General features: G+C 45.3%; 1 protein-coding gene across 5 annotated transcripts in view; it reads right to left on the bottom strand.

Moving 5' to 3' along the window:
- GPM6B (glycoprotein M6B) overlaps nt 1–27,392 on the bottom strand; it is a 155,354-nt gene that overhangs the window by 14,363 nt on the left and 113,599 nt on the right. For 2 of the 5 annotated variants that reach the window (XM_069540385.1, XM_069540386.1), the window contains exon 1: nt 19,938–20,052. The exons of 2 other annotated variants lie outside the window; for them this stretch is intronic. In XM_069540385.1, coding sequence (XP_069396486.1) covers nt 19,938–20,040 — 103 coding nt within the window. In that variant the 5' untranslated portion in view covers nt 20,041–20,052. Of the gene's footprint in view, nt 1–19,937; nt 20,058–27,392 lie in introns of those variants that run through there. One more of the 5 variants, XM_060003096.1, reaches the window with a different exon arrangement.

Here is a 27,392-nt window from a genome sequence, read left to right as displayed (position 1 = left end):
TGCCACGGAGCGGCTGGGCCCATGAGCCGTGGCCGCTGAGCCTGTGTGTCTGGAGCCTGTGCTCTGCAACGGGAGAGGCCACAATAGTGAGAGGCCTGCGTACCGCAAAAAAAAAAAAAAGTTATATCTGGTCCTTATTGGATAGAGAAGTATGGCCTTGAGAGTGTGCTGTCCAATATGGTGGCCACTAGGCACATGTGGCTATTTAAATTATTCAAAATAAAATCAAAACTTCAGTTCCTCCATTGCATAAGCCATGTTTCACATGCTCAGCAGCCACCTGGTCTGGTGGCGACCATGTTGGACCGAACAGATACAGGACATTCCATCACTACAGAACACAGCTGTGGAAGATCAATTTTGACTTGCCACAAATTCACTTTTCTGTGACATGAGCTAGGTTCTGAGTTTTACTTTGGATTTCACTCACTCAGGACTTTGTGAAGATCCACAGGGTGCTAAGCACTGTGCTTGGCACTGGGAATACAAACATAACATAAAACGCCTCCTCTGCCTTCAAGGAGATCAGTTTAATGCTGCAGGCAGACGAGTAACAGAATTTCTATAGCACAGCGTGATGAGCGCCAAGATAGAGGCTGCTGGAGAGCCAGTGGATGGTGGGGGGCGGGGAGTGAAAAGAGAGAGACGGAAGGACAGGAGTAAATAGAATTCAAATTGGAGAGGGGTCCGGAAAGGCTTCCTACAGAAAAACCTAGGATGCAGAATACGTAAACAGCTGACATGGGGACATTGGTATATAATCTGATAAAATTTGAAGAAATCTGAAGATTTCTGTTGTATATTATTTTAATAAGCCCACATCCTGTCTCACCATCTGGAGTTAGGGCTAGGTGTTACAGCAGCGTAACGCACTTGCCCTTTAACAATAGAACTCATCCTTCCAAATCCCCAGCTGCCACTTCAAAACAGTCTTTCATCCAAAGGCTTAGAGCATTCTGCTTCTTTCAAAGGAAATATCACAGCTGTTCCCTGGCTCAGAAAGACAAGTGGGGTTAGAAGAATGATGCGGTTCAGTCCCAAATTCACCACTAGATCAAGGCTAAAGTTTCCCTCCAGTGTATCTCTCTCGTGGACTCCGTATACCCCATGCTGTGGGTCTAGTTTTAGAACAGCAGGGGAAACCGAGGACTCGAGAATTTGGGGGACCACTTCAGTGAATCATACTCTCTTAGCAGAAGCCCATGCTCTTAAGTTTTCAGCGGATGATTTTATTTGTGAACATACAACTCTGGCTCCTGTAGAACAGAAGTCACCATATTGGTCATCGTCGTTCCACATGCACAGATAAAACTCTTACAGACCCTGCTGGCCACCGTGAGCAGAAGCTGGGTGAAATTTATAGGAAATAACCTGGGAAAAATGTATAGGAAATAATACAGCTGGAGGCAGAGCTTATTCTAGCATGGTTGACCAGTTACCCACACGGCTAAAATTGCATGTGTGGTGGATATTCAAGCATCTGTAAATGGATCACTCCCCACTGTACCTTCTCTGTCAATCTAGAAGCCATCTCTCCCCACAGCATGTAACATAACTGAACACTGGGCGATTTGGTCGTATGCCATACACTTAACCCAGAGGAACCAAAGGTGCTGCAAAAAGTTAGCAAGAAAACCCTAAATATGTTTCTAAAATATGCTATCAATACTGTTAGGATCCTCACATTAACAGCATTTCTGACCCGAAAAACGTGCAGGTATGTGTGCGGCAGAGGTGGCGGTGGAGGCTGACGGTGTGTTCAGGCTGGCCTCACAGGAGTACCACCTGCACAGGCCCATGGGGCCTTGTGCCTAGTATAATACTCAGATACTGCCGTCTGGACATGCTTAATAATTTCTCAACAAGGGTATCCGCATTTTCATTTTTGCACTGGGCCTACGAACTATGGAGCCAGTCCTGGGTGTACTTATGTGGGAGGAGGCAGGAGGGGTTCTTCCTACTTTATATGGCCACAGTAGTATTGTTTCATTTCACAGTGTTAGACAGAAATACAACCCAGAAGGGCAGACATTGCCTTGCCTACCATATCATCCTGAGTACAGCAACCATCATACTATATCAAGGGACTGGCATGTGCTAGAATTACTGATTTCCCCTTTACTCTGAGAGGGAATAGAAATTACCTGCTGTACTACCAATAGCAGAGTCAACACTCCAAGTTCCCCTAAACCAGGGGTCGGCGAACTACAGCCTGTATTTTTGTAAATAAAGTTTTATTGGAACACAGCTCACACCCCCTTCATTTACAAATCGCCTGTGGCTATTTCTCCTCTACGATGGCAGAGTTGGGCAGCTGTGACAGAGGGCACGTGGCTTACAAAGCCTGAAACATTTACTATTTACAGAAGAAGTTTGCAGACCCCTATCTGGAAGCACTGACATTCAGAGTGTGGTCCCAGGACCAGGAGCATCAGAGTCGCCTATGAACGTGGTAAAAATGCAGATTCTCGGGTCCCACCCTAGAACAACTCAATCAGAAAATCAGGGGGTGGGGGGGTGGGGGTAGAGCCGGTCATCTGTGCTTTCGGTGATTCTCACGTAGGCTCCAATCTGAGAACCACTGTCCTAAAGAATCATGCCAGCTCTACACTGTGGCAGCCCCGCCTGATATCTTTACCAGCCAAACTGTGCGACAGTAAACACCTAATGCCATGAAACGATTCCTGGCTTCTGGCCAAGATGGAGTATCAGGGACCTAATTTATCCTCCTGCCTGAAACCACAACCGAACTGAACAAAACCTATGAAACAATGGTCTTCAAGGTATTAGACATCAGGGTGTGAAGAAGCACCCGTGGCTAATGAGTCAATTATTAAATTCTCAACAGAACGGACGAATCAACATGACGTCACCTGTAACGCACTTCGAAGAAGCAGTCGGCACGGGGTCCCCTGAAGGTGCAGCCCAGCTCTCATTTGAACAGGAGAAGCTCTGCCCCAAAATCTTGCTGTTATCATTATCTTGGGTACTGGGGTCTCTTAAAGGCCCGCTTGAATGGAAGCTGTCAGTTAAGCAGAGTAACAGATACGGGTGAGGATGAGAGTGCTGGGAGGAAGGGAGCAGCTGTCCATTCACCCATTCATTCCATTTCATTCCATTAGTGAACATTCAATGCTCACCGAGGTGTCTCTGAGGTCCCGGGTACTGGGCTGGACGCTGGGGACTCGATGGCGAGCTACGATAGGCGTGGTCTACATGCTAATGGAGTTTATAGCCTATGGGGGAAACAGACACTATCCACATGGTTTTGGGCTCAGAAGTGCTAGGAGAGGAAACCATGAGGATTTACCGAGGCTTCTGGACAGTGACCAGGAACAGCCTCCGCAGCTTAGATCTGAAGGATGGATTGGAGCTGATTAGGTAAAAGGAGAGAGGGCTGGGTTACGGAGGGTGTGCTGGGAAAGAGGAACAGTGCGAACAAAAGCTCTATGGTGGAAAAGAGCAGGGCGCTTTCCCGGGCATAAAAGAGGCCAGAACACAGAGAGTACACGGTGAGGGTGGGGCAAGGAAGGCAGGAGAGGGTTTATTGGAGCTAGAAGCACTGAGGGCTTTCCAGGCCTCCTGAAGGATTCTGGACTTTATCCGCAGCATCATGGGAAGCCACTGAACATTTTTAACCCCAGGGAACAGACCGGGGTTGTAGAAGATCCTCCTGGCGGATGTGACAGGAACAAAGCAGCCGTGGATAAGGGGAGGAGCTTGCTGCAATGCTTCAGGCAAAAGAGGGCAGGCGCTTGGACCAGGGCAAAAGCAGCGGAAGTGGAAGAAAGGGATGGGTCTGAGAGAGGTTTGAGATGTCAAGTGGGCACAACTTGGTGTGGACTCAAAGGGGTTGGGGATGGCTGGTGAGAACCAAGGATCACTCCTCCATTTCTGCACGTGGAACCCGATGGATGTTGTGCTGTTCCCTGAGCTGGGCTTGACCCAGGACGGCTAGGCTTTGAGGACAAAGATGTTGAGTTCAGTTTTAGACATGCTGAGTTTGAGGTGACCGGATGCCATCTTAAGGGGGGCGCTTCTGGTAGGCGATCGGATATGTGGGTCTGTAGCTCAGAAGAGCTGACGCAGGATGCTGTCAGCTTCTGGACCGCAGTGAACGCTTTCAGAGGTCAAGGAAAGACATGAGGGGACCATTTAGCAGCTGAAAGTACTTGAAAGCCTTTGCTTTGCCAAGTGTGGTCCTTGGACGAGCTGCGTGAGGTTCAGCAGGGAGCTTGGGGGAAATGCGGAATCTTGGACCCCACCCCAGACCAACCAAATCAGAATGTGCATCTGAACAAGCCCTCAGTTGTGTGCCTGAAAGTTTGAGAAGCCCAGGCCAGCCACCAGTCCCAGGTGCAGCATCCTGAGTCCCTTTGAAGTGCCTGCTTTTGTGTCAACTGTGTTTGGTGTTTTCTCCCGAAGAGGTGGCCTGCTGGGCTTGGCCGTAACTCCAGACACTTGCAAATCAAATGGCAAGTTCCAGGGACCGCAATGAAGAAAAACACAATGTTACAAGCTGTTCAGCCATCTTGAAAAGAGTGCAACTACAGTGTTTTTTCTGAGCCAAGCAGGCACGGTTAACCTCCGATTTTTCACATCAAAGATGCTTTAGTGCCTTACCGCAGAAGGTCTGAGAACACAGACCTATCACACCCCACCCCCATGCAGACAAAGGTCCTGGATCTCTGCTTCGGGCTGTCCCCAGCATGAGAAGTCACAGGCCAGGGTGACTGGTATGGTGCCGAGTATCAGCAGAGCGCCACGCTGTGAAATGTTGATGCCAGCTACGGAAGATCGATGCTTTTCTTGGATATTCCTATAAATCCACAGGCTGAGCTTTCCCGAGCTTCAAACCAGCAATGACAACGTTGGTGAACATAAACCAGAAAAGGCAAGGAAAGCATTTTTTGGATGAGTGTGAACTACTTGTGGGGGGGGAAAAAAACACTGCTAGGCCTTCTAGCACATAGTATTTACTAATATTCTCAGTACCTCTCACCAACACCGCCTCCCGCCCCGCCCCCCACCCCCCAGCAACTCTGTTAGGTTAATAAAGTCTTCGGCCTTCATTTGGCCGGTCTCTGAGGCTAAAGAGAATTTTCCGTTTTGATTTGCACTAAAACTCCAGTGTGCGTTAGCCTAAGATAGTTTAAATATAAACCACACAGTAGGGAGAAAAAATAGGCCTCAATGCCTCTTCCTCTCAATGGCCATTTTGTCTCTGGCATCACTAGAACCTTCTGTGCAGAACAACAGAATAAAACATGTTTTGTCCTCGGGCTTGCGGATGGCTGTTGCCATGGCTGTGAGTTCATAACGGCCCAGTGATTTGCCCCAAGTTGTCTGTGATCCTGGCTGCAGCTTTAATGCTGGCTCAGGAGGAAGACCGGCAGCAACAAGGGCTCAGATTCTTACCCAGGGAATGAATCTCTCTCTCTCTCTCTCTCTCTCTCTCTCTCACTCACTCACTCACACACACACACACACACACACACACACACACACACACAACACACACAGACCTCTACACGTGGCCTTCCTTGCTGCTTTACTGATTCCTAACGGTCCACCAAATTCAAAAAGAAAAGGAGAAGTAACCAAGGTTTGCAACTTTCAAACAACCAGCAGGAAAACGGAGGCAGAGAGAATCCTTACTTAAGAGACATAAAAGCGGATGTCAGGGGACCCAGACCCCCCTGACTCAGAGTTGGCTCAAGCAGCGGTTCTCAATAGGGGGCGACGGTGCCCCCCCAGGGGACATCGAGCAACGTCTGGAGATATTTTGGGTCGTCACGACTGGCGGAGGGGGCGCTACCGGCTCTAGTGGGTGGAGTCCAGGGGTGCCGCTCAGCATCCTACAGGGCACAGGACAGCCCCTCAACAGCTATACAACCCCAATGTCAACAGCACGGAGGCAGAGGATTCTTGAGACAGCACAAACACACATGCTCTGCAATGTTCACATCACTGGTTTCCAAGTGGGGACGATTTTGCCCTCCAGGGGACGTGTGGAGACATTTCAAGTCATCGCAACGGGGCGGACGCTACTGGCAGGTAGTGGGTAGAAGCCAGGGATGCTGCTAAACATCCCGCAGTGTACAGGACGGTCCCCGCCCCGAACACAACAAACAACAAAGAACGATGAGAAACCTCGCTCTCAGGCTATCATGTATAATTTCGGTCTGAGACACCAGTGTGACTGCCAAATTCTACAATTAAAAAAAAATAAAAGAGCTTAAAATAAACCTTACTTTGCTTACAAAATATTACAGAGCAGAAGTTCTCAAACTTTTGCTGCCCAACAGCATTATCTGGAGTGCACTGGAAAGCCCTGACGTCCGCACTTCACTCCAGACTAATGAGTCAGAATTTCTCGGGGCAGGGCTCAAGAACTAGTGGTTTTCCTTAAAAAAAAAAAAAAAAAAAAAAAAAAAAAAAAGCTCCCCAGGTGATTTCAAGCTGGAGAACAAGTGTTCTACTGCAGGCGTCAGCCAACTGTGGCCCATGGGCCAGACTCAGCTCTCCATATGGCCTGCGAACACAGAGCGCTTTTTTATATTTCGAAATGATTTTTTAAAAAACCAAAACTCAAAGAATAATACTACTTCGTGACACAAGTATATGGAATTCAAATTTCTGTGTCCATAAATAAAGTTTTACTGGAACACAGCCGAACTCATTCCTTTATGTACCGTGTGTGGCTATTTTCAACCTGCAAAGGCACAGCTGAGTAGTTGCCAGATATTTACCATTTGGCCTTTTACAGGAAAAGTCTGCAGCTCCCCCTTCAAGAGCACTCGTTCTCCAACTTTCATGTGCATATAAATTCCCTGGGGATCCCGTTAAAATACAGAAGACTGTGCCTCTGCATTTCTCACCTGCTCCCAGGGGACCCTATTCTGGAGGTCCATCGGCTGGTCGCTGAAGCACAAGGGCAGAAAAGAGGGGCCCTCCAAGAGGGGTCTGTGCAGCCCTGGGAGACCCTGAGACTCATTCAGGAGGTGTGGGAGGCCAAAACTGTCTTTATAATTGCACTAGAAGATATTGACTTTTTTCACTGTGTTGACGTTTGCACAGTAAAACTGCGGATGGCTTAGCGCGAATCAGGCAGTGGCACCAAAGTATTAATCAGCAGTGCATTGCTCACCACCACACACTCATAGGAAAAAAACCAAAAGGAACAGTTTCACTTAGAAATGTCCTTGATGCAGTAAAAAATCATCAACTTTAATAAATCTAAACCCCCGTTTTGAAGGTTCTGTGCAATGAGAAGAGAAGGACACATACAGGACTGCTGCATACCAGAGCACAATGAAAAAGTTCACGTGCGACTGAGTTACGAGCTGAACTAGCACCTTGTTTTTCGGTGGACCGCCATTTCTTCTTTAAAGAACGACTAACAAGCTGTAGTTACTAAGACTTGGGAAGTCCCGGGTGGTGCAGTGGTTAAGACTCCGAGCTCCCAATGCAGGGGGCTGAGGTTCGATCCCTGATCAAGGAACTAGATCCCACCTGCATGCCACAACTAAGAGTTTGCATGTCATAACTAAGGAGCCCGCCTGCCACAACTAAGAGCCGGTGCAACCAAATAAAACAAATAAATAAAGTATTTTTTAAAATACTTGGGAAGAAGACAGACACACAGCCAACAGGCATATGAAAAGATGCTCAACATCACTAATCATCAGGGAGATGTAAATCAAAGCCACAATGAGATATCACCTTGCACCTGCCAGAATGGCTATTATCCAAAAGACAACAAATAACAAGTGTTGGCATTAAAGATGTGGAGAAAAGGGAACCCTTGTGTACCGTTGGTGGGAATGTAAACTGGTGCAGCCACTATGGAAAACAGTTTTCATGTTCTCCGTATAAACACCCAGGAGTAAAATAGCTTTGGTCATACTGGTAATTCTACTCTTAATTTTTTCAAGAATCTCCACACCAATTTGAAAAGATATATGCACCTCTGTGTTCACTGCAGCATTACTTGTAATAGCCAAGACATGGAAACAACCTACGTGCCCACTGATGGATGAATGGATAAAGATGATACAAGAACTACCATATGATGCAGCAATCCCACTCCTAGGCATATATCTGGAGAAAACTGTAATTTGAAAATATACACGCACCCCAACGTTCACTGAAGCACTATTTACGTCACCCAAGACATGGAAGCCACCGAAATGTCCATCAACAGACAAATACAAAAAGAAGGTGTGGTACATACATACAATGGAATATTACTCAGCCGCAAAAAAAAGAATGAAATAATGCCACTTGCAGCAACATGGACTGATCTAGAGATGATCATACCAAGTAAAATAAGTCAGACAGAGAAAGACAAATATCATATGACATCACTTCTATGTAGAATCTTAAAAAATGATACAAATGAGCTTATTTACAAAACAGAAACAGACTCACAGATTTCAAAACCAAAATTATGGTTACCAAAGGGGAAACGTGGAGGGGAGGGATAAGTAGGAGCTCAGGATTAACATATACACACTACTATATATAAAATAGATAACTAGGGCTTCCCTGGCAACACAGTGGTTAAGAATCCACCTGCCAATGCAGGGGACATGGGCTCGAGCCCTGGTACGGGACAATCCCACATGCGGCCGAGCAACTAAGCCCATGCGCCACAACTACTGAGCCTCTGCTCTAGAGCCCGTGAGCCACAACTACTGAGTCCGTGTGCCACAACTACTGAAGCCTGCGTGCCTAGAGCCCATGCTCCGCAACAAGAGAAGACACCGCAATGAGAAGCCCGCGCACCGCAACAAAGAGTAGCCCCCGCTCGCCCCAACTAGAGAAAGCCTGCGCGCAGCAACAAAGACCCAATGCAGCCAAAAATAAATAAATAAAATAAAATAAAATAGATAACTAATAAGGACCTACTGTATAGTACAGGGAACTCTACTCAATATTCTGTAATGACCTATATGGGAAAAGAATCTGAAAAAGAATGAATACATGTATAACTGAATCACTTCGCTTATACAGCATTGTAAATCAACTACAATAAAAAATTTTTTAAAGATAATATATATCTTATGTGTATATACATACATACATACACACACACACACACACAAAATGGAATACTATGCAGCCATAAGAACGAACGAAATCTTGCCACTTGCAACAACATGGATGGACCTTGAGGGCATTAGGGTAAATGAGGTAAGTCAGGCAGAGAAAGACAAATACCATATGATTTCACTCACATGTGGAATCTAAAAAAAACAGAAAACAACTCATAGACACAGAGAACAGATTAGTAGTTACCAGAGAGGAAGGGGGTTGGGGGTTGGGTGAAATGGGTGAAGGGGGTCAACTGTCTGGCAATGGACCATAACTAGATTTGTGGTGGTGATCACTCTGCAGTGTATACAGATGTTGAATTATAATGCTGTACCTGAAACACTGCACGTGCGCGCGCGCGCGCACACACACACACACACACACACACACACACAGACTTGGGTATCTGGCAGAAATTTTCTCAAAAATGATGTAAATGAGCTTGTTACTTCAAAGAAAACAAGTGATAGTATCCGTTGTCAATCAGTTTTGGAAAACTTGCACCTGTGACACTGAAAAGTCCCAGCTTCCCAGTACTTAAAAGACTTCTTGATGAAATCGCTGGTGCTATTAATGAATTTGACTTTTGGGATATGGTATAATGAACAATGTGTCAATACTTGGAAGATCTGCACCACCCAGAGAACCAGTATTTTCCAAAGGACCAATGTGGGATGTTACAAAATCGTTCTCGAATACAGATCCAATCAAAGTGCAAGGCAGAGCAACAGATTTTAATGGAACAGAGTAGAAGAAGTTCACTAATATAGTTTCCGATTCCACATTACTAATAATCTCTAAGAAACCATCATTTGTTGGATTTGGGTGTATTATCAAGGAAGAGCTCCACAAATACATGAAAAGGCCGTTAACCACTGTGCCACCAGGGAAGTCTTAGTAACTATAGCTTGTTAGTCGTTCTTTACAGAAAAAATGGCGGTCCACCAAAAAACAAGGAGCTAGTTCAGCTCGTAACTCAACCGCATATGAACTTTTCTTTGTGCTCTGGCATGCCTCTGAATGAATGTAGAGGCACATGTAAGGATCCAGCTGTCTAATATTAAGCCAGATATTAAGGAGATTCGCAAAAATGTAAAAGAGTGCTACTCTTCTCACTCAAGTTTTACTTTGTTTGCGAAAAGACTTACCTTTCCCAAACATTATTTATGTTAACATGTAATGGGTTTATTATTGTCATTTTAAACAAATAAGTTCATTATTTTTTAAAGGATAACATATAGTCTATTTCTGAGATCAAATAATAGATAAGATATAAAAAATAAATTATACAACTTTTAAAACTTCTATGATGAAAACGTTATTACTTAAGTAATAATAAATTTCTCAGTTCTAATTTCTAATACAAAAAATATTTAGAGCTATAACCCACAGGAGCAAAAGCTTTTTGGGGTCTTCAATTATTTTTAAGAGGGTAAAGGGAGTTAACAACCCAAAGTCTGTAAACCACTGGCGTACACCATTAAGAAGGTATCACGGGGACTTCCCTGGTGGTCCAGTGGTTAAGACTTCACCTTCCAATGCAGGGGGTGCGGATTCGATCCCTGGTCGGGGAGCTAAGATCCCACGCGCCTCGTGGCCAAAAAACCGAAACATAAAACAGATGTAATATTGTAACAAATTTAATAAAGACTTAAAAAAAAAAAAAGAAGGTATCATGAAGTCAGTGGACAGGGGGGCTTCCTGTTAAAGACCTAACTGAGGAATCACTTAAATGATAGATAGGTTGCTTCTCAGTTCTCCCTTGACCTTCCTAGAGTCGCTGACATAAAAGTCTAACTATATAATGCCAAGAACGCTGAAACTATTTTTAATGATATAAAGAGAATTGCTTTTCAGGAGATCCTTCCAAAAGTTTGTCCTAAAATCTATGAAATCAGAAATTTTCACTTTTGTGGTACATTGTGAAAATCTTAAAATAGATGAGCCTCTCACGTTTGCAATATGGCTTGGGCAGTAGAAAATAAGCAATTATATAAAAGGAAAGTTATGTTCACATGGTGAGAATAAACAAAGACAAGAAAAAGACACTTGTTAGTCTCTTCCTTCGCCTTTTGTGGGAACTGACTTTAGTTTTCCTGAAGACCGTGTGTGTGCTATTAGCCCAGTTAAGTGGGGAGCAAAGAACCAGGGAAACGGATAGTGACTAGGGGAAGCTAGCTCTAAATCCGAACAGCAGAGATTTTAAGAGCACAAAGATCTGTAGGGTGTTCAGGAAATCTGAGACCTCTCTGCAGTATTAAGCTTTCGCAGCACTCAACCTCCTTGACCATCTGGGCGACAGTGTCTATGCGCTGCTGGATTCCACTGGATTCAGTTGAGTGTCGATTGAACTGCTGCTATGTGCAAGGCACTGTGCTGGGGGCTGCAGGGGTTTGGTTTGCCCTCCTGGCCTTGACACTTTGGAGTGGGGTGAGGGACACAAACACATCAGAGATCACTACAGTAGAATGAAGAGAGAGTTGACTTAGGGACACAGGGAGTGAGGTAGGGACAGATCTCCTGGGCTTAGCGTGGGGGAGCTTAGGAAACGGCGTGTGGGTGGCAGTGGTGTAGACAGGCCTTAAAGAACAGAAGGATCTCATGGTTAGGACACACTGACAAGCATGAGCGAAGGAGAACGGGACCGATGTGGTGAGCGGCACGTGGGGAGAGCTGAGGGCGTGGCCAAGTTTATCAAGGGGACCGGGACAGCATCAGGAGAGAAGCTGGAGAGGCTGGTGGGCCCCTCCTGTGGGGAGGCCTCTGAGGCAACCTGAAGCCTCATGGGCTTCATTTTGCAGGCAGTGGGGAGAGAGGGAAGGCTTGTGAGCAAGCCAGTGACGTGATCTGAGGTGTGCTTTTAAGAGACTAATCTGGCACTAGTGTGTAGGCTGGACTGGAGTGGGTGCAAACTAAACTCTTCCACTGTAGGTGGTAGCAGAATGGGTCTTTCTGAGTTGTATTCAAGGGGGGCAGGGCGTTTTCAGTGGAGGCAGGAAGGGGGAAAAGCAGACGAAGCTTGGAGCTGTGAAGCAGTCAGTGTCACACAACATTTTATGGGAATGGCTTGGCAAGAAAAGATGAGAGAATATATGTGAACGAATCTTCCTAAGGGCCATTCCAGAAAATGTCAACTAACCCAGAGAGCCAGAAGGCAAATCAGTGGTTGCTTGGAGAGGGAGGGCTTATAAAGGGACCCAGGGAAGCTTTGGGATTGACGGACATGTCATCATCCTGCTTGTGGTGCTGGTTTCATGGGCACATACGTATGTCAAAACTTATCAAACAGGCCACTTTAAGTATACGCAGCTTACACATACCAATTACACCTCAAAAAAGTTTTTCTAAAAAAAAAAGACCTGCTTCTTTTTCTTTTCACCTTTTCTTTTTAAGATCTGCTTCTTAAGTTTGATTTTTACAAAAGATGCTAGTAATGTTAAAAGGTTACGAGTCCCCTTTGGAAACTAAGAATTGGCAGCAAAAGGCAGGAGCCACATCAACCTGGCTGGGGTGGGCTGGGGGGACGTATCCTGTGGCTACAGAACCTGTGGGCTCCCCCCACTTGGTGACAGGAAAGTGAGGGGGCTACTGTCATTAAGGAGAGAAGACAGTGCTCTAAGGAGGCACATGACGCATTTCCATTTTGAAATGTTTATACAGCTTGCAGCAGGCGGCCTTCTAAGACACCCCCGATGATCCTCACCCCCTGATATTCATACCCTTGTGTAATTCCCTCCCCCTGAGTGTGGGCTGAACTTGCTGACTAGCTTCCCCGATAAGGCTTCAAAAGACTGACTTCTGGGCTTCCCTGGTGGCGCAGCGGTTGAGAGTCCGCCTGCCGATGCGGGGGATACGGGTTCGTGCCCCGGTCTGGGAAGATCCCACGTGCCGCGGAGCGGCTGGGCCCATGAGCCATGGCCGCTGAGCCTGTGCGTCCGGAGCTTGTGCTCCGCAACGGGAGAGGCCACAACAGTGACAGGCCCACGTACCGCAAAAAAAAAAAAAAAAAAAAAAAAAAGAAATGACCCCCAATATTGCCCTTAACAAGATATAAATGATCTTTTACATATCACAGAAAATAAAACTTGCTAAAGTACAATGAATGGTATAATAGATGAAAACAGCTCCACGGCATCCATTTAACAGGTATATTAAGGGAACACTCAAAGAGGGACCTGAAGGAGGGGCTGAGCTTCCAGAAAGAGCCAAGAGACCCTCTGAAGAAGGGCTGAGCTTTAGTCTAAAGCCTGTGAACAACAAGTACCCCAGGGAGCAAGGATCTGGAGCCTGAAGAGAAGAAGGTGAGGGATCTCGGAGGGAGAAGATTTTAGGAAACTGAGTGACTAGCAAAATTTTTAGGTCTTGCCTACCATAAGTAGACTGGATGTGCAACGTGTGCTAAGGATGCAATTACTCTAAGTCAGGGGTTGGCTTTTTTTTTTAATGGAAAGGGCCAGACAGTAACTATCTTTGGCTTTGCAGAGCATATGGCTGCAACCACTGAATTCTGCTGTTCTCGCACGAAAGCAGCCACAGACAATCTGTAAATGAATGGGCGTAGCTGGTTCTAATAAAACTTTATTCACAAAACCACGGTGGGTGGCATCACCAGCCTGGTCTAAGCCAAGTCCTCACAGGAATCTCCGTAATCTCCACGTGTCACCACTGGGAAAGAGCACATGAACGTAAACCAGGTTGGCTTAAGACCACGGAAAGGCTCGTCTTCATCCCATTGCCTCTCCTACTGGCCTGACATTTCACCACTAGAGTTATTCCTCAGGGTGAAAGCACTGTCCACGGAAGTTCCCAGATAAAACGCAAGCGTGATGCTCTTCAGAGGAAGCCTCGTCCCACTTGAATGACTCAGACACCCAGAGCTGTTTCCTAGTACACAAACCATTTTATGTAAGCTTTTGACAGATATGGAAACACATGGGTGTGAGTGAACAGGGACCCCCGAAAGGACACAGCCTGGGGGAGGCGGGAAGACTCTAGCCTCTAGCAGCAGACTTCAGCTGCTTCCCAATGTCTCCAGTTAGCTCTAAGGGTGGCGAAAGTGTTCAAGACAAAATTAATTTTAATTAACCCAAAATGAAAACATACAACACAAGGGGCATCATAAAGGAAACAAGGATCAGATGTCACTATTTCTAAAAGACTGCGAATCGCTGCTTTGAATAATCCAAGTCAGTGTCCCTAAAACCAGACGCTGCACCTGAGAGAAAGCTCCAGACTTATACTCAATACTGATCCATCTGCTTTTCATCTCTGCTTTCTCTGTCTGCCTACTCTGAGCTGAGGAACAGACACAAGACCAAAAGGCAAAGGGAGTTCTATATATCACAGACACAGTCGCAGCCACTGCTACATAATCGAGTGCTAATCATATACCAACAGCACAGCTGAGAAAAAGTTGAACATTTGTAAATGAAAAATTATATGTATACGGCTGACATAATAGCCTTTGGTAAATAAGATACAAAACAGTTACCTGCTCTATAGGGGCACATGTTTTTGGTGAAAACTGCAGGTAATTTGAAAATGAAATAATTAATCCACAGCAGAAAACAAAATGCAAAGAACTCTTAAAAAACTCAGAAACATTATATCGATAGCATTAACCTGAGCTAGAATATGCTTGCACTGTGTCCATTGTTCACCTCCATTTAACCTGAAACACCTTGAATCACTGGAAGCCATCAGACAGACTGGGTGCCTCCCCCCGCCAGAGCTGTGCAAATCAAGAGAGCTTCTCCAACCAGACTCTGGGGAAAAGCCACCCCGCCCGAGAGCCCACACGACACCGTCAGACCACTGGGTACAGTCCTCATGCAACCAGCAACAGAGCCCAAAGACGCACATGAAGAGATTAAGCGTTCCCCACCATGAAATACATTTCAAGTATTTGCAGAAAAGGCCTCAAATGTAGTGGCCTTACAACCTTAGGTTAGGGCAGAGTGACATGAAAGAATAACAAATCCAACAGCATTTCCCAGGACTCACATATCCCAGGTGTCACTCTATAAAGTGGATCCACAACAGAGAAGTCCCAGGCTCAGGGGCCAGAGAGAGAAAGGCTGGGGATCTCTGGGGGCCCGCCTTCTCAGGTCACACCTGGGCAGATACATGGAGCCCAACAGGGTGACTTGATTCACAGCAGTGGACAGGCAGGAAATGCTTGCTTGCCCCTCACGGCGGCTCGGGAATCCATGCTTGGCCATGGAAATCCCAACACGTGGGCTTCCTGCTAAACTCTCAGCTAAACACCAACATTCCCCGTGCTCCCCCCACACTCTCCATTCTAGCCCATATGTGACAGGGTGGTCTCTTTGGACTTCTGGAATTATCTACAGTCATCTTAACCCAAGCATCAGAGCCATTTGGATTTGGAAGATGGCCAGAAGGGGAGCTGGTTCCGGAAGGGGGTGATTTTTCTACTCCTTACCTGGCGGATTGAATGCCGAACTACATACATACAGATTTACCAGTGTCTGAATAGTCATTCTTGGTCCCTTAGCTTATAGCCATATTAAGTGACAGCATCTTGCATGTCACTGGATTATATTCAAGAAGGTGACGAGGGGGACTTCCCTGGTGGTCCAGTGGTAAAGAATCTGCCTTCCAATGCAGGGGACACGGGTTCGATCCCTGGTTGGGGAACTAAGATCCCACATGCCACGGGGCAAGTAAGCCCGCGTGCCTCAACTAGAGCCCACGTGCCGCAAACTACAGAGCCCACGCGCCCCGGAGCCCGCGCGCCACAACTAGAGAAGAGAAAACCCACCCGCCACAACTAGAGAGAAGCCCACGCAACACATGAAGAGCCCGCGTGCCGCAACGAAAGATCCTGCATGCCGCAACTAAGACCTGACACGGCCAAAAATAAATTAAATAAATAATAAACAAATCTTTAAAAAAGAGAAAAAAGAACTTCTCCCAGCTCCTGTCAACTACTTTCTCCTCGTTCTCTCCACAAGAAAACAAGCTGTCCCCCGCTTTCGCTGCCCCTCCCCACTCTCCTCCACCAAGATTTTAAACAAAGGAATCAGAGAAAGCACATATTCAGGCAAGTAGATAAGAGAATCAGAGGTCACTGGCCTTTCAAACTAACCAGGACTCAGTGCCTTGACGACTGGCAATTCTTATACCTGCCTCCTCATAAATAGAGAGGGAAAGGAGAATGGACACCTTAAGCAATTCTCCGTCTTTTCTAAATATAGAGATTTCTAAATTCACTTCTTCGATTCCTTCCTGTCTTCTCCCTTCTTGCTTTTGCACCTGCCTCTAAATTAGTGCCTCCCAAACTGTGCCCAGGAACCATCTGGAAATCTTGTCCAAATGCAGATTCGGATTCAGCAGGCCTGGGGCGGGGCCTGAGACTCTGCATTTGGCTGAAGCTTCCAGACGATGCCGATTCTGCTGGTCCACAGAACACACTTGGAACAGAGGATCGAAATTCTCTCAGGTGACACTCTTGAGTGAAGCCTGTGTAACACAACCCACAGTAGCTTGAAGCACACGTGAAGCATAATATTCCGTCGAGGGCAGCTGTAGCCATAACAGTTCCTTCTTTCCTGAGTGCCACTGTCTCAGGCCACCATCTCAGGCCTAGGTCCCCAAGGCAGCATCACATGGGGTTGCCCTTGTGGCCACCCATCCTTTGATTGCCTGCAGACCTAGAGAAGATGGGGATGTTACCTGGTCAAAGAAATTAAACAATGAAAAAAGAAGAAAAAAGAAACAGATGGTGAAGGATTAACTAACCAAGTGCTAAAAATGTAATTCTAGGGAGAAGTTACACCCAAGAAGGAAAATGGGAAACGATCAAGGCAAAGCAAACTGGAAGCACCTTGACTTCTCCAACGGGGAATAAGTAGGTTGAGGGGGAAAAAAAAAAAAAAGCAAGACACAAGAGCCATATGGAATCCTCTATTTTTTCCCTCACACCATCTGGTTTGGGATCTAAGCACAGAATGGCAACTGCACTGATGGAGGGGCAGGCAAAATCTCCAGGCAACTAGGAAAGTGACCCCGTGGCTGCGTTCGCTCCCCTCACTCCGGGGCCCGCGACGGCCTCTTCACACCATCCCACGCGAGGCCTCTGCCCCGGCTCCAGACACACATGGCCGCAGTGCGTGTGCCACACGGGCACGTCTCCCCCAGTGATGTCCCCCCCGCACACACACAGTTACCACCACAGGCGCACGGAGACCATTTCAGGATCTGGCAAGATGATGCTAGAGATCAAGTTCAGTGATTTTGTTTCTCCCCCCTCCGAAGACAACCTGCTCGTTCGTGGAATTCTCTCACCTGAAATATCACCAGCAACGTGAGAACTGTTAGAGTCCTACGATCACTCATGATATCATTCCAGAATTCTGAAAATTAAGGGTTTTTTTTTTTTTGGTAGGGGGAGGGGGGTCGAGCTCATCTGGCAGCAAAACCTGCTCTGCACTGAACTTCCTTGACGCCCAAACGTAACTCCAGCTCTCCAGAAAGATCCACGTGTTGGACTTGGGGGATGCACCCAGACCTGACTGGGGACGTGGCGCCGCACACGTGGAATGTGTGCCACGTCACTTTTCAAAAACCTCAACTCTTCTGAATTCTTAAATAAATTTGGCCCCAAAGGTTTCAGAGAGGAAATTGGAGGCTTGTATCTTTTCTTCTCAGCTGCCACTGCTGCTTAGAGTGCCCATACTGACCTTTACGCTTTACCACCCAAATCCAGGAAAGATGCTTCGTTTTTTTCTCGATTTCTAACTGGGCTGGTGTCTTCCGACACATTCTTAAAAGGAAGACCTTTCTCTTTCTGGCAGTACTTTCGGGTAATTTGGGGACCTTCTTGTCATGTTAGCAAGTACTGTTCATTCTCTGTCTCTCTGCCATTGAATTGTGCCCGTTTAATTTTGCTTTGGCGGGGGGAGCGTTTTAAAAATTGCTTTGTTGGGCTTCTCTGGTGGCGCAGTGGTTGAGAGTCTGCCTGCCGGTGCAGGGGACACGGGTTCGAGCCCTGGTCTGGGAGGATCCCACATGCCGTGGAGCAACTGGGCCCGTGAGCCACAACCGCTGAGCCTGCGCGTCTGGAGCTCGTGCTCCGCAACAAGAGAGACCACGATAGTGAGAGGCCCGCGCACCGCGATGAACAGTGGCCCCCGCTCACCGCAACTAGAGAAAGCCCTCGCACAGAAACGAAGACCCAACACAGCCAATCAATCAATCAATCAACAGAAATGCTGTAGAATTATTTTTAAAAATTGCTTTGTTGAGCTAAGTATACACAGAAAATTCACCTGTTTTAAGCGTGCAATCCAGTGGTTTTGAGGCCATTTACAGAGTGGTGCAACCATCACCACGATCTAATTTTAAAACCTCTTCTACCCCAGCCTCTGGCAAGCACTCAGCTATTTTCTGTCTCTCTGGATTTGCCAATTCTGGACGTTTCTTATCAATGGAACCCCTACGGTATTTGGTCTCGTGTGTCAGCTTTTACTCAGCATCCTGTTTCTGAGATCATCCATGTCGCAGTGTGTATCATGCGTACTTCATTCCCTTCCATTGCTGCACAGTATTCCACTGTATGGATACATGTCTAATGGTAATTTTTAAAACTCAAGATTCCAGAACCTTCCATCCTTCGAAGGATCCAAGAGAACAAATGTCTGATGGCATTTCTTGCTCACCTCTTCTAACTGGCACTACACAGGCACACACAGGGCTGGCGCCTAGTAGCCAGAGGTTGAGGGAAGGAATCCGTCACTCAAGGTGTAGAACTAATTCCAAAGTCAGATTTCATGTTAATTAACCTGAAGCCACAATTTAGGTTTTAAAGAAAAGATTTAAATGAATTACAGGTGGTCTGACTTTGTAACTCAACGTGTGTCTTACGTTGTACCTCAGGGTCGCTCTTTCTAGACTTGCAGGTTCTATGCGGTCATTTCTGATTTATTCCTGCAGAAGTAAGCAAACATTTGGGAGGAATGCCGCTATGGGTTCACAGAGAATTACAGAGGAACTTGAAGCCTGTTGTGTTTCTCTGACCCACCACCATCCCTTTATATTCACATTTTAAGTAACTTGAAACCACCGAATTTTAGCTCACTGAGCTGAGTATGAGGATGCTTTGTGTGGACTTCGAGGATGTGGAGGGTGGCTGTGCACATCGCTCAGCCTTCTCCCCTTCCGGGTCCCCAGATGGGCTGATGCACAGTTCACCCCGACCCAACACTTAGACGTTCCGAGAGACCGGCGCTCCTCCTGAGCAAGGAGACTGGAAAGCGGACCCTGTGGACCTACCTGACGGGATGGCGTACCCAGGTATCTGCTCGTCATTTCATGGGCTCTGAGTTTTCCTTCTCAAAGGCAATGGACTGATGTGAGATCAGAGCGTTGCAGAGCAGTGTGGCCAGAAAGACATGTGGGGACACTGACAGCACCCTCAGAGCCCAGGCGCCTCAAATGTCCTGGCTCAGTTCTTGGTCCCATGATGGGCATGTGTGACGCCCCCCCCCAACCCATTATTGGTTCAGATATTAGAAATTTCGTGCTTAGCCCCAAGGCATACCTCACTGTACACTGCTCCTTTTGAGAAGAGGTGAGGGGGAGGAAACAGGGAGGAGGGAGAAGAGAGAGGTGAAAGATGGGGTGGAATGGAAAGGAAGAGAGAAAAAGAAAGGATGAAAAAAAAATCTTAAGGGGCTAATTCCACCCCTACCCCTGTGAACAAATTAACGCATCAAGCAAAACAGAAAACAACACCAAACCGAAAGAGCTATCCCAAATCATATTAAAGATAACAGTTGACTTGCTGTGCGAATTCACCCCGAGGCTGTATTTACCTGGACTGCTCAAGAGGCTAGCCCTGTCCCCCAGGGTTGGCACGGGACGGTACTGGTGGTTCTTTGAGCCTGGGTACATCCAGTGGTACCTGCCAATTTCCATTTCAGCTCTGCTGTTCACTGCCAATTTCAGGTGGCAAAGAGTCAGTGTCTCTATCTCCAGCAAAGATTCTACATCAGCATTTTAATTTATTCTTTTACCATATAGTTCAAGGAAACGGGGAGCTCACAAAATATGCCACTGAATTGCAACCTTTCAGTATCACCTTATCAACTCAGCATAATACATGGAGAACGTTAAGTCTCCTCCTCCATTTTTCAATTTAAATTGACAAAAATCACCAATATTGTCTTTTCTTTCTGTATTTTCTCCATCTCCCCCCAAGTCCCACCCCTTAGAATGATCATTTTGGGCAGACACTATTTACAAGGAAAATCTGGCTTCTCACCATCGTATGTTTCTTTCTGTTTCTTTCACTTTCAGACCCACAGAGCATCATCATTATTGTAGCTACACAAGCGAGGGTGAATCCAGGCTTGCTCTGACGGCGCCTAGTTCCAGCCTGCAAAGTATGGCCAATGACCCCATGGTCTGCTGAACCTTGGATGAAAACTCCTGTCCTTCCACTGACATCTGCAATATTCTCTGTCACTGCATCTTATCTAAGCTCAGGACTTCAGTCTAGAATGTTCCAGACTAAATCCTGTTCCAATGATCTCCCAGTGTCTTTATAGAGAAACGGCTGCTGGTCTTGGGCCTGAAGCACTGCTTCCTCCCACATGAGGTGACAAGGGCCTCCTGGAGACTCAGGCCCTTATCTGGTAATCTGACTATATTTCTTACTTCTTAGGGGATTGGAGAGAAAAATATCTATCAACTTGCCTGACACAGAATCAGATGCTGGTAACTCTTAGCTGAATTACAACCTTGAAATCCCTAAGAGACCATAAGGTCACTCTGGCCAGTTTATAGGTGAGAATCCCATCAAACCTAATGACGGGTTACGTCCTCTTGGGTGCCACAAATATTTAAGGATTAAAAAAATGGTGCTGACACTGATGTGGGTAACTATTCCATCAGAAGAGCAGGTTATAATGCCCTGGGCACCTCAGACCACTGAGGCTAAGGGCTAAGCAAACTGCCATGTTGGGAGGCAAAAAGCCTACTGCCCTGACTGGGTCCACTGAAAACCTCACCAGCTGTTACGAAAACCCATCTCTGCTCTCCACAATCTCTGAAAACTCTCGAGGTATTTCCACTTGGGAAGTGGAGACCTACGTTGCTAGGTGGCGTTTTAGGGCAAACCTTTTTGGCTTCAAGGTAAAGTAAAACTGCCTTTTAGAGACATTGAAAAGACAGTTAAAGACTTTTAATGACATTTGAAAGGGGAAAAAACGATGCAAGGACAAGATGAGAACTGCACAATAAAAGTATTTTTACTGCTGCTGGTTTTGTTGTTAATGAACATGATGACGCCTCTAATTTACAGCGTGCTCACCGCGTGCTGGTCACCAAGCAAAGCACGTTGCACTCGTTACCTCAGGATCTTTTTTTTTTTACACGAAGTCTAAAGGTTTTTGTTCTTTTTTTTATGTGTAACATAGGCAAAATTATCTAAGTCAATACATTTTTAAGGACTGTCACCTGTTTTGATTCTTTCCACCGCCAGTCACCTTAGTACCTCCAATGTTTGAGTCATGATCACGACAGCCCTTTCAAAAAGAATCTTTGCTCAATCTACAGTTGTCACGTCCGTCAGTCCACAATTTCTTTAGTTGGGCTTCTTTGATCTCCCATGGAATACTGGACACACTTCAAAATTCCCCACTGGTAATCGTGGGGATCCAATTTCCTGAAGCAATTTATTTTAGGACCCTGTTTAGGGTCAGAGGAGATGGATCTGCCTGGTTCTGAATTTCAGACGTCCTCTAATCATGCATTAAGTTCACATCAGATTCCCTCGCAAGCGATCACACCTTAGAACAGCTGGGATACGCCGATACCTACAAACGAAGAAGGGCAACGGAAAGGTAAGTCCCTTGCCCGCGATCACGCAGCCAGGGACCTGTGCACTTGCTGTAATTTTCTACTCTTCTGCTGAGGTCTCTTTGGAGGTGAGCTGTGCTTCTGTGCCTTGTCAGGTCGCAAGCTCCTGAGGTTACTTCAGGGTTCTTAAAAGTTCTGAACTCTCAGCCTTTCCTGGATTCAGATTTTGGGTGAGTCTCTCTCATACATGGGTTGTGCTACATTCCCCGAAAGCGGAGAAACCCCGTGGGGCTGGTGGAAAGAACCAGAAGGAGGTCAAGTGGCCTCATGGTATGAGCTGATTTCCTCTTGGTTAGAGTGGCTGTAAGCCCTCCGTGTCGACCTCAAGCAAGAGGATTCCAAGGAGCTCGATTACTTCTATCTGAAAAATTTTCATCCTCCTTGCAAAAAAGTTCTCCCTCCAAGCCCAACACACAGTTGGTGCCCAGTCAATGTCTGCTGCGTAAATATTTGGTTGAATGCAGGGGAACATCCTGGGAGCCTGTGGATCAAGCAATGGGCCTCTAGGTCCCCCACCACCCTGACTGCACTCCAGCCAGGCCATGCAATTCAGGGGATCTTTGCACAGGATTCATCCATTCTCTGCCCGTGTCTCTTCATGTAGGCAATCAGGCACAGGCTGCTTGGCAATGACAATGAAAAATCATGGAATGCCCAACGCTAATGTGTTTCCTGAGAAAAACAGGACCGCCAAGCCCGAGACGTGGAGATGGGATCCGCAAGTGGGTGGATGCTTTCCAGTTCTACTGGGAAGGCCTTTGGACAACAATTAATCTTTAGATATGAAGGGAAGGAAAATCATGTCTATTTTATATTTCTGAGCCAGACTTAAATAAAGACATTAAATACCAAATTATAAAATTTCAAAGAGCACAGTATATGTTTTGTTTAAAAGGGCAGGGTCCCAACGCTTAAAAGGGAGTCACGTGAGTGCAAGGAGAAGCCTCAGCTCCTGAGCAACTGTCAAGAAGTGGGAAAATGTACGGACCTAGGAAGATCCTGGCTTATGCCTTCAGAGGGAAGCCTGCAAACGTTCCCCTTAGAGAGGAGAAGGGAGAGGTGGGCAGGAGACTGACTGGTATTCGGGAAGAAGCACAGAAGACTGTGACATCTCAGATACTACTCATGGATGGGGCTGAGGTGAACGGTGGTGACTGATGGCGAGACACACAACTGGGTGGTCATCGCCAAAGCAGGTATGACAAACGACGGGGACTTGAGGAAAAGAAATCAAAATAATGCTGTGTACACTTTTCCCTCCATTCACTCAGATGACGTAATTTAGGGACGAGGCTGAATAACTAAACTGCAGACTGGTATGCTTTCGGCCATCTAGGAAATGATCACTGGAAGCAACTAAATGACGAAGACTGAGCTTCCTAGAAAGACTATACTCACTGGGCCAGGTCTCTGAAAGCTACGTCAATCCTCCTCCATTTTTAGCTAGTACTTAAAATATTAAAGGAAGCTATAACACCACTGTAGGATATAGCAGAGGTCGGCCGATGACGGCCACCTGGTTTTGTAAATAAAGTTTGATTGCAATACAGCCACAGCCATTTGTTTATCCTCTATCTGTGGCTGTTTCATGCTACCCTGGTAGCTTTTTTATTATTATTATTCTTATTAGTCATCCATTTAATACACATCAGTGTACCCATGTCCATCCCAATCTCCCAATACATCACACCACCACCACCACCCGCCCCGCTTTCCCCCCTCGGTGTCCACATGTTTGTTCTCTACGTCTGTGTCTCTATTTCTGCCTTGCAAACCAGTTCATCTGTACCATTTTTCTAGGTTCCACATACACGCGTTAATATACGATATTTGTTTTCCTCTTTCTGACTTACTTCACTCTGTACGACAGTCTCTAGATCCATCCACGTCGCTACAAATGACCCAGTTTCGTTCCTTTGAGTAGTTACAACAGACTGTGTGGCCCACAGAGCCTAAATATTTACTCTTGGGCCCTTTACAGATCAAGTATGCTGACCCATGATATCAAAGATAGCTCGTAAGGCTTGAATATACAAAAAAGGTAATGCAATTAATCAAATCCTACAAAACAGGAAAGTATTTTACTTTCTCTTATCACATATTCTCTGGGCTAAGGGTCCAAATCCTCCTCTTGGGCATCATCAATTCTCCTCTTGCCACCAATCAGCAAGATGATACTCCACAGAACGGTCCCTAAGATGAGTTAGCACCCTTCTGCTCCTATGACATGAGCTGAGAGGACAGAGGAAGGATGATGTTTCAGAGAGGAACATTATTAAATGAATAAATAAATGAACAAATGAATACACAAGCAGGTACATTTGTGAAGCTGGGATTGTAGCCTCCTTCTCTTAACAGCCACCTTCTTCCTCTGTCCCACAGCCATCCTTATTTCTGGCCAACCGTCTCACATGGAGGTACACTGGGTCCCAAGGAGAAAAAAGCAAGGGAGTATCTCAGAACAGTCCAATTTTTCACCAGGCCCAGTGAGGGGAAACTTACGTCATGGGGACACTGGCTATGTCACATGTTCTCAGATACAGCAAGGCTGTAAGTCACGTTATGAAGATTATTAAGTTGGCGTGTACTTCCAAATAAGAGAGAAACACAATTTTTAACGTTACAATCTGAATTCAAGATTTCCACTCAATTTCAAGAAAGGCAAAGCTACATTTCCGGAAATGAGTCCGAATTCTTTGTCTAATGAATGAGTGAGGCCGAGTGTTTAAAAGGATGCTAATGGAAACTATAATACCAAAGGAGGAGAGGTATCAACTGGCTTGCTGAGATCTTCTCCACATTTAAATTTTCTAAAAAAAAAAAAAAAAAAAAAAAAAGCGAGCTGTAGCATACCTACCACATATGTCCAGCACCATCTGGCCGGCCCCGCTTTTCTCTACAGCCTTATCCTCAGACACCCTCTCTTCAAATGTCCTCCCTGGCAGATTCTCATTCTCATAGGAAAACACTGCATCTACAACCTTCTCCATACCATATGTATGTAGTCAAGTCAGAAAACGTCAGTAAAAATCTCAACATCAAATAATTCATAAGTCAGCAGGAAGAGTGTAACATGTTAAATGTGTCCCTCTGGGTTTTTAGCCTATAGATCATATATTCTAGAGGAGTGCTTTCCTTCCTAAACAACAATGACAAAAAGGAGGGCCAAAAGTGTACATCTTTTGCTACGTTAAAAAGAAAAAACAAAAAAACCTCAAACACCTAAGACATAAAAAGATTTAAATGGATGTGTTCATTTTTTAATCAGGTCAACCATTTGAATTCATTTCTTACTTTGACTATGTCCTGTAACTTATTTTAAACTACACATTATTTTGGATTTTCTACATTTTTCTTTTTATGTGCTTAGAAATTTAATTTGATACCTGGAGTTCTGAAATTTATTTGAGCAATGATTCAGAGGAGCTAAACTAGCCTGACAATTGTTTCCGTAGATTCCAATTTCCTACATATAATAAAAATAATTTTCTTAACAGATACTTAGGGTTTTTTCCATCCGATAGAGCAAGTGATTCAACTGTTTTTCTGCCCCTAGATTACACCCTCCCAGCGACTCTCGATGCACTGGTTTTCACAAATGAATTGACATCAAGTAATACTCGACAGGAATAGAAACCTCACTCTCATCTCTTTATTACTGAGTCCCGTGATCCAGTTGCTTTCATTCTGTCTTATTCATTTCCTCCACTTATTTCATTTCAGTTAATATGCTCACTCAATTCTCGACACTTTGATTTAATTTAATGCTTCCAATTTAAAAACTGCCTTTTGTAATAATTTGGCATTTCTTACATCCGTCTGAGAAAACCTTCTTGCTTTCTGTAAAAATTCCTGAATAACTGCTAAATTACTTCTTGTGAATTTCGATCATCCAGTAGGGTTCGGTGACAAAAGCTATGAGGCTGTTTGAAGAAACAGCTCTCTTTGTCCTGCTGCAACTCCTGGGAAGTGACACCAGCTGGAAAAGTTGAGGTCAGCTTATAGAGCTAAGTTTAATTTGTATTCTTAGTAAACACTATAATAATTATCTGAAGCCATTAATCTACAAGCTACTGGGTATTAGCCACTGGGTAATAATAGTCCAAATTCAGAGACAAGTACTGCCCCTACCACCGACTATGACAACAAATGGGAAAGGAAGAATGGGGGGGGGGTAAAATACATGTGCGTTAAAACTCTGTGGGAAGTGACAAAATGTAGAGGATTCAATTTAGCAAATTAAATCCCTTGCTGAAAGGCTTAAAAGAAAAAAAGGAATAAAACACCCCACAGATTCACCCACTCAAGAATTATATAATGCATTCTCTGTGTCAAATTTGTACATGTTAACGTCAATGAAGTAAACACTGATTTTATAAATTTAAAATTAAATCTAAAGGAATCCTGGAGTGGCAAGCAGCTACAAACATGTTTATCATTTTATGCCTCTGTGTGTGCCTTGCATGACAACGGGCGAACAAACGGGGCAAACTACAAATGTGATACTCATGTGAGCTCTGACCCTGCGTAGCTGGCAGATGAACTTGTTCGTCTAGCCGAAGCTTAGTAAACAGGCTACCCTCCAGATCAACATTTCTGGTGGGTCACGGGGCGATCACAACCCCTGCTGCTGTGGTCAAAATCCATCCCCTGGCCCGTATTCTTACTCAAGCATGTATTATACGTGTGACGGTATCGTGCAGTAACTTGGTACTTTTGAATTACTTAGCAAACAGCTAGTGTTTATCCATTTCGTAATTTTTAAAGTTCCTCCAGGAATTACCTTCTGCTTCTAATTTTGTTTCTGAAACCACAGCTAACGAGTTTTCATATACAGATTGCCAGGGATGTAGTGACAGCCTGTAGATTTCGGTATTAAATAATAAATACTTAACTGACATAAAATAATAGCACTCCATAAGAATAAATGATGGTGAGAACCGCAATCGCGTAGTAAGGATTTTACATTGATTTTCTGTCCCTTTCTTGCTTTTGGAGAGAAAAACGAAAGGTATGTCTTTTGCGGAGACCAAAGTGGTTTTTATCTGCCGCTGGCAAACACCATATTAATAAAATAAAAAGTGTGTTCTAAGCATCTGTTTTAGGGAAAAATCGCTACAACTGTGATTGGCTTCCTCACAACAATGCTATTATTCCATGATTATATCCCCCAAGCTTTGTCTCTAATCGTCACGGAAACGAGCCTTTAAACTTTTATCTCAGGTCCTCAACTTTATAAATATTCCCAAGTGTTTCTCTTACTGCTATTTGGCCATTCACGTAAATGAAAAAATATATACATACAAGAAAAGGCAGGGGGTTTTGGGGGGCTGGTTTTTGTTGTTAGTGTTTGGGGGGCGGTAGGTTTGACGCAGGGATTAAGCCCAACAAATACCAATTTTAGAAAT

Source organism: Delphinus delphis, chromosome X (assembly GCF_949987515.2).
Source record: "Delphinus delphis chromosome X, mDelDel1.2, whole genome shotgun sequence".
NCBI lineage: Eukaryota > Metazoa > Chordata > Mammalia > Artiodactyla > Delphinidae > Delphinus > Delphinus delphis.
This window is presented reverse-complemented; position numbering and strand designations above follow the sequence as displayed.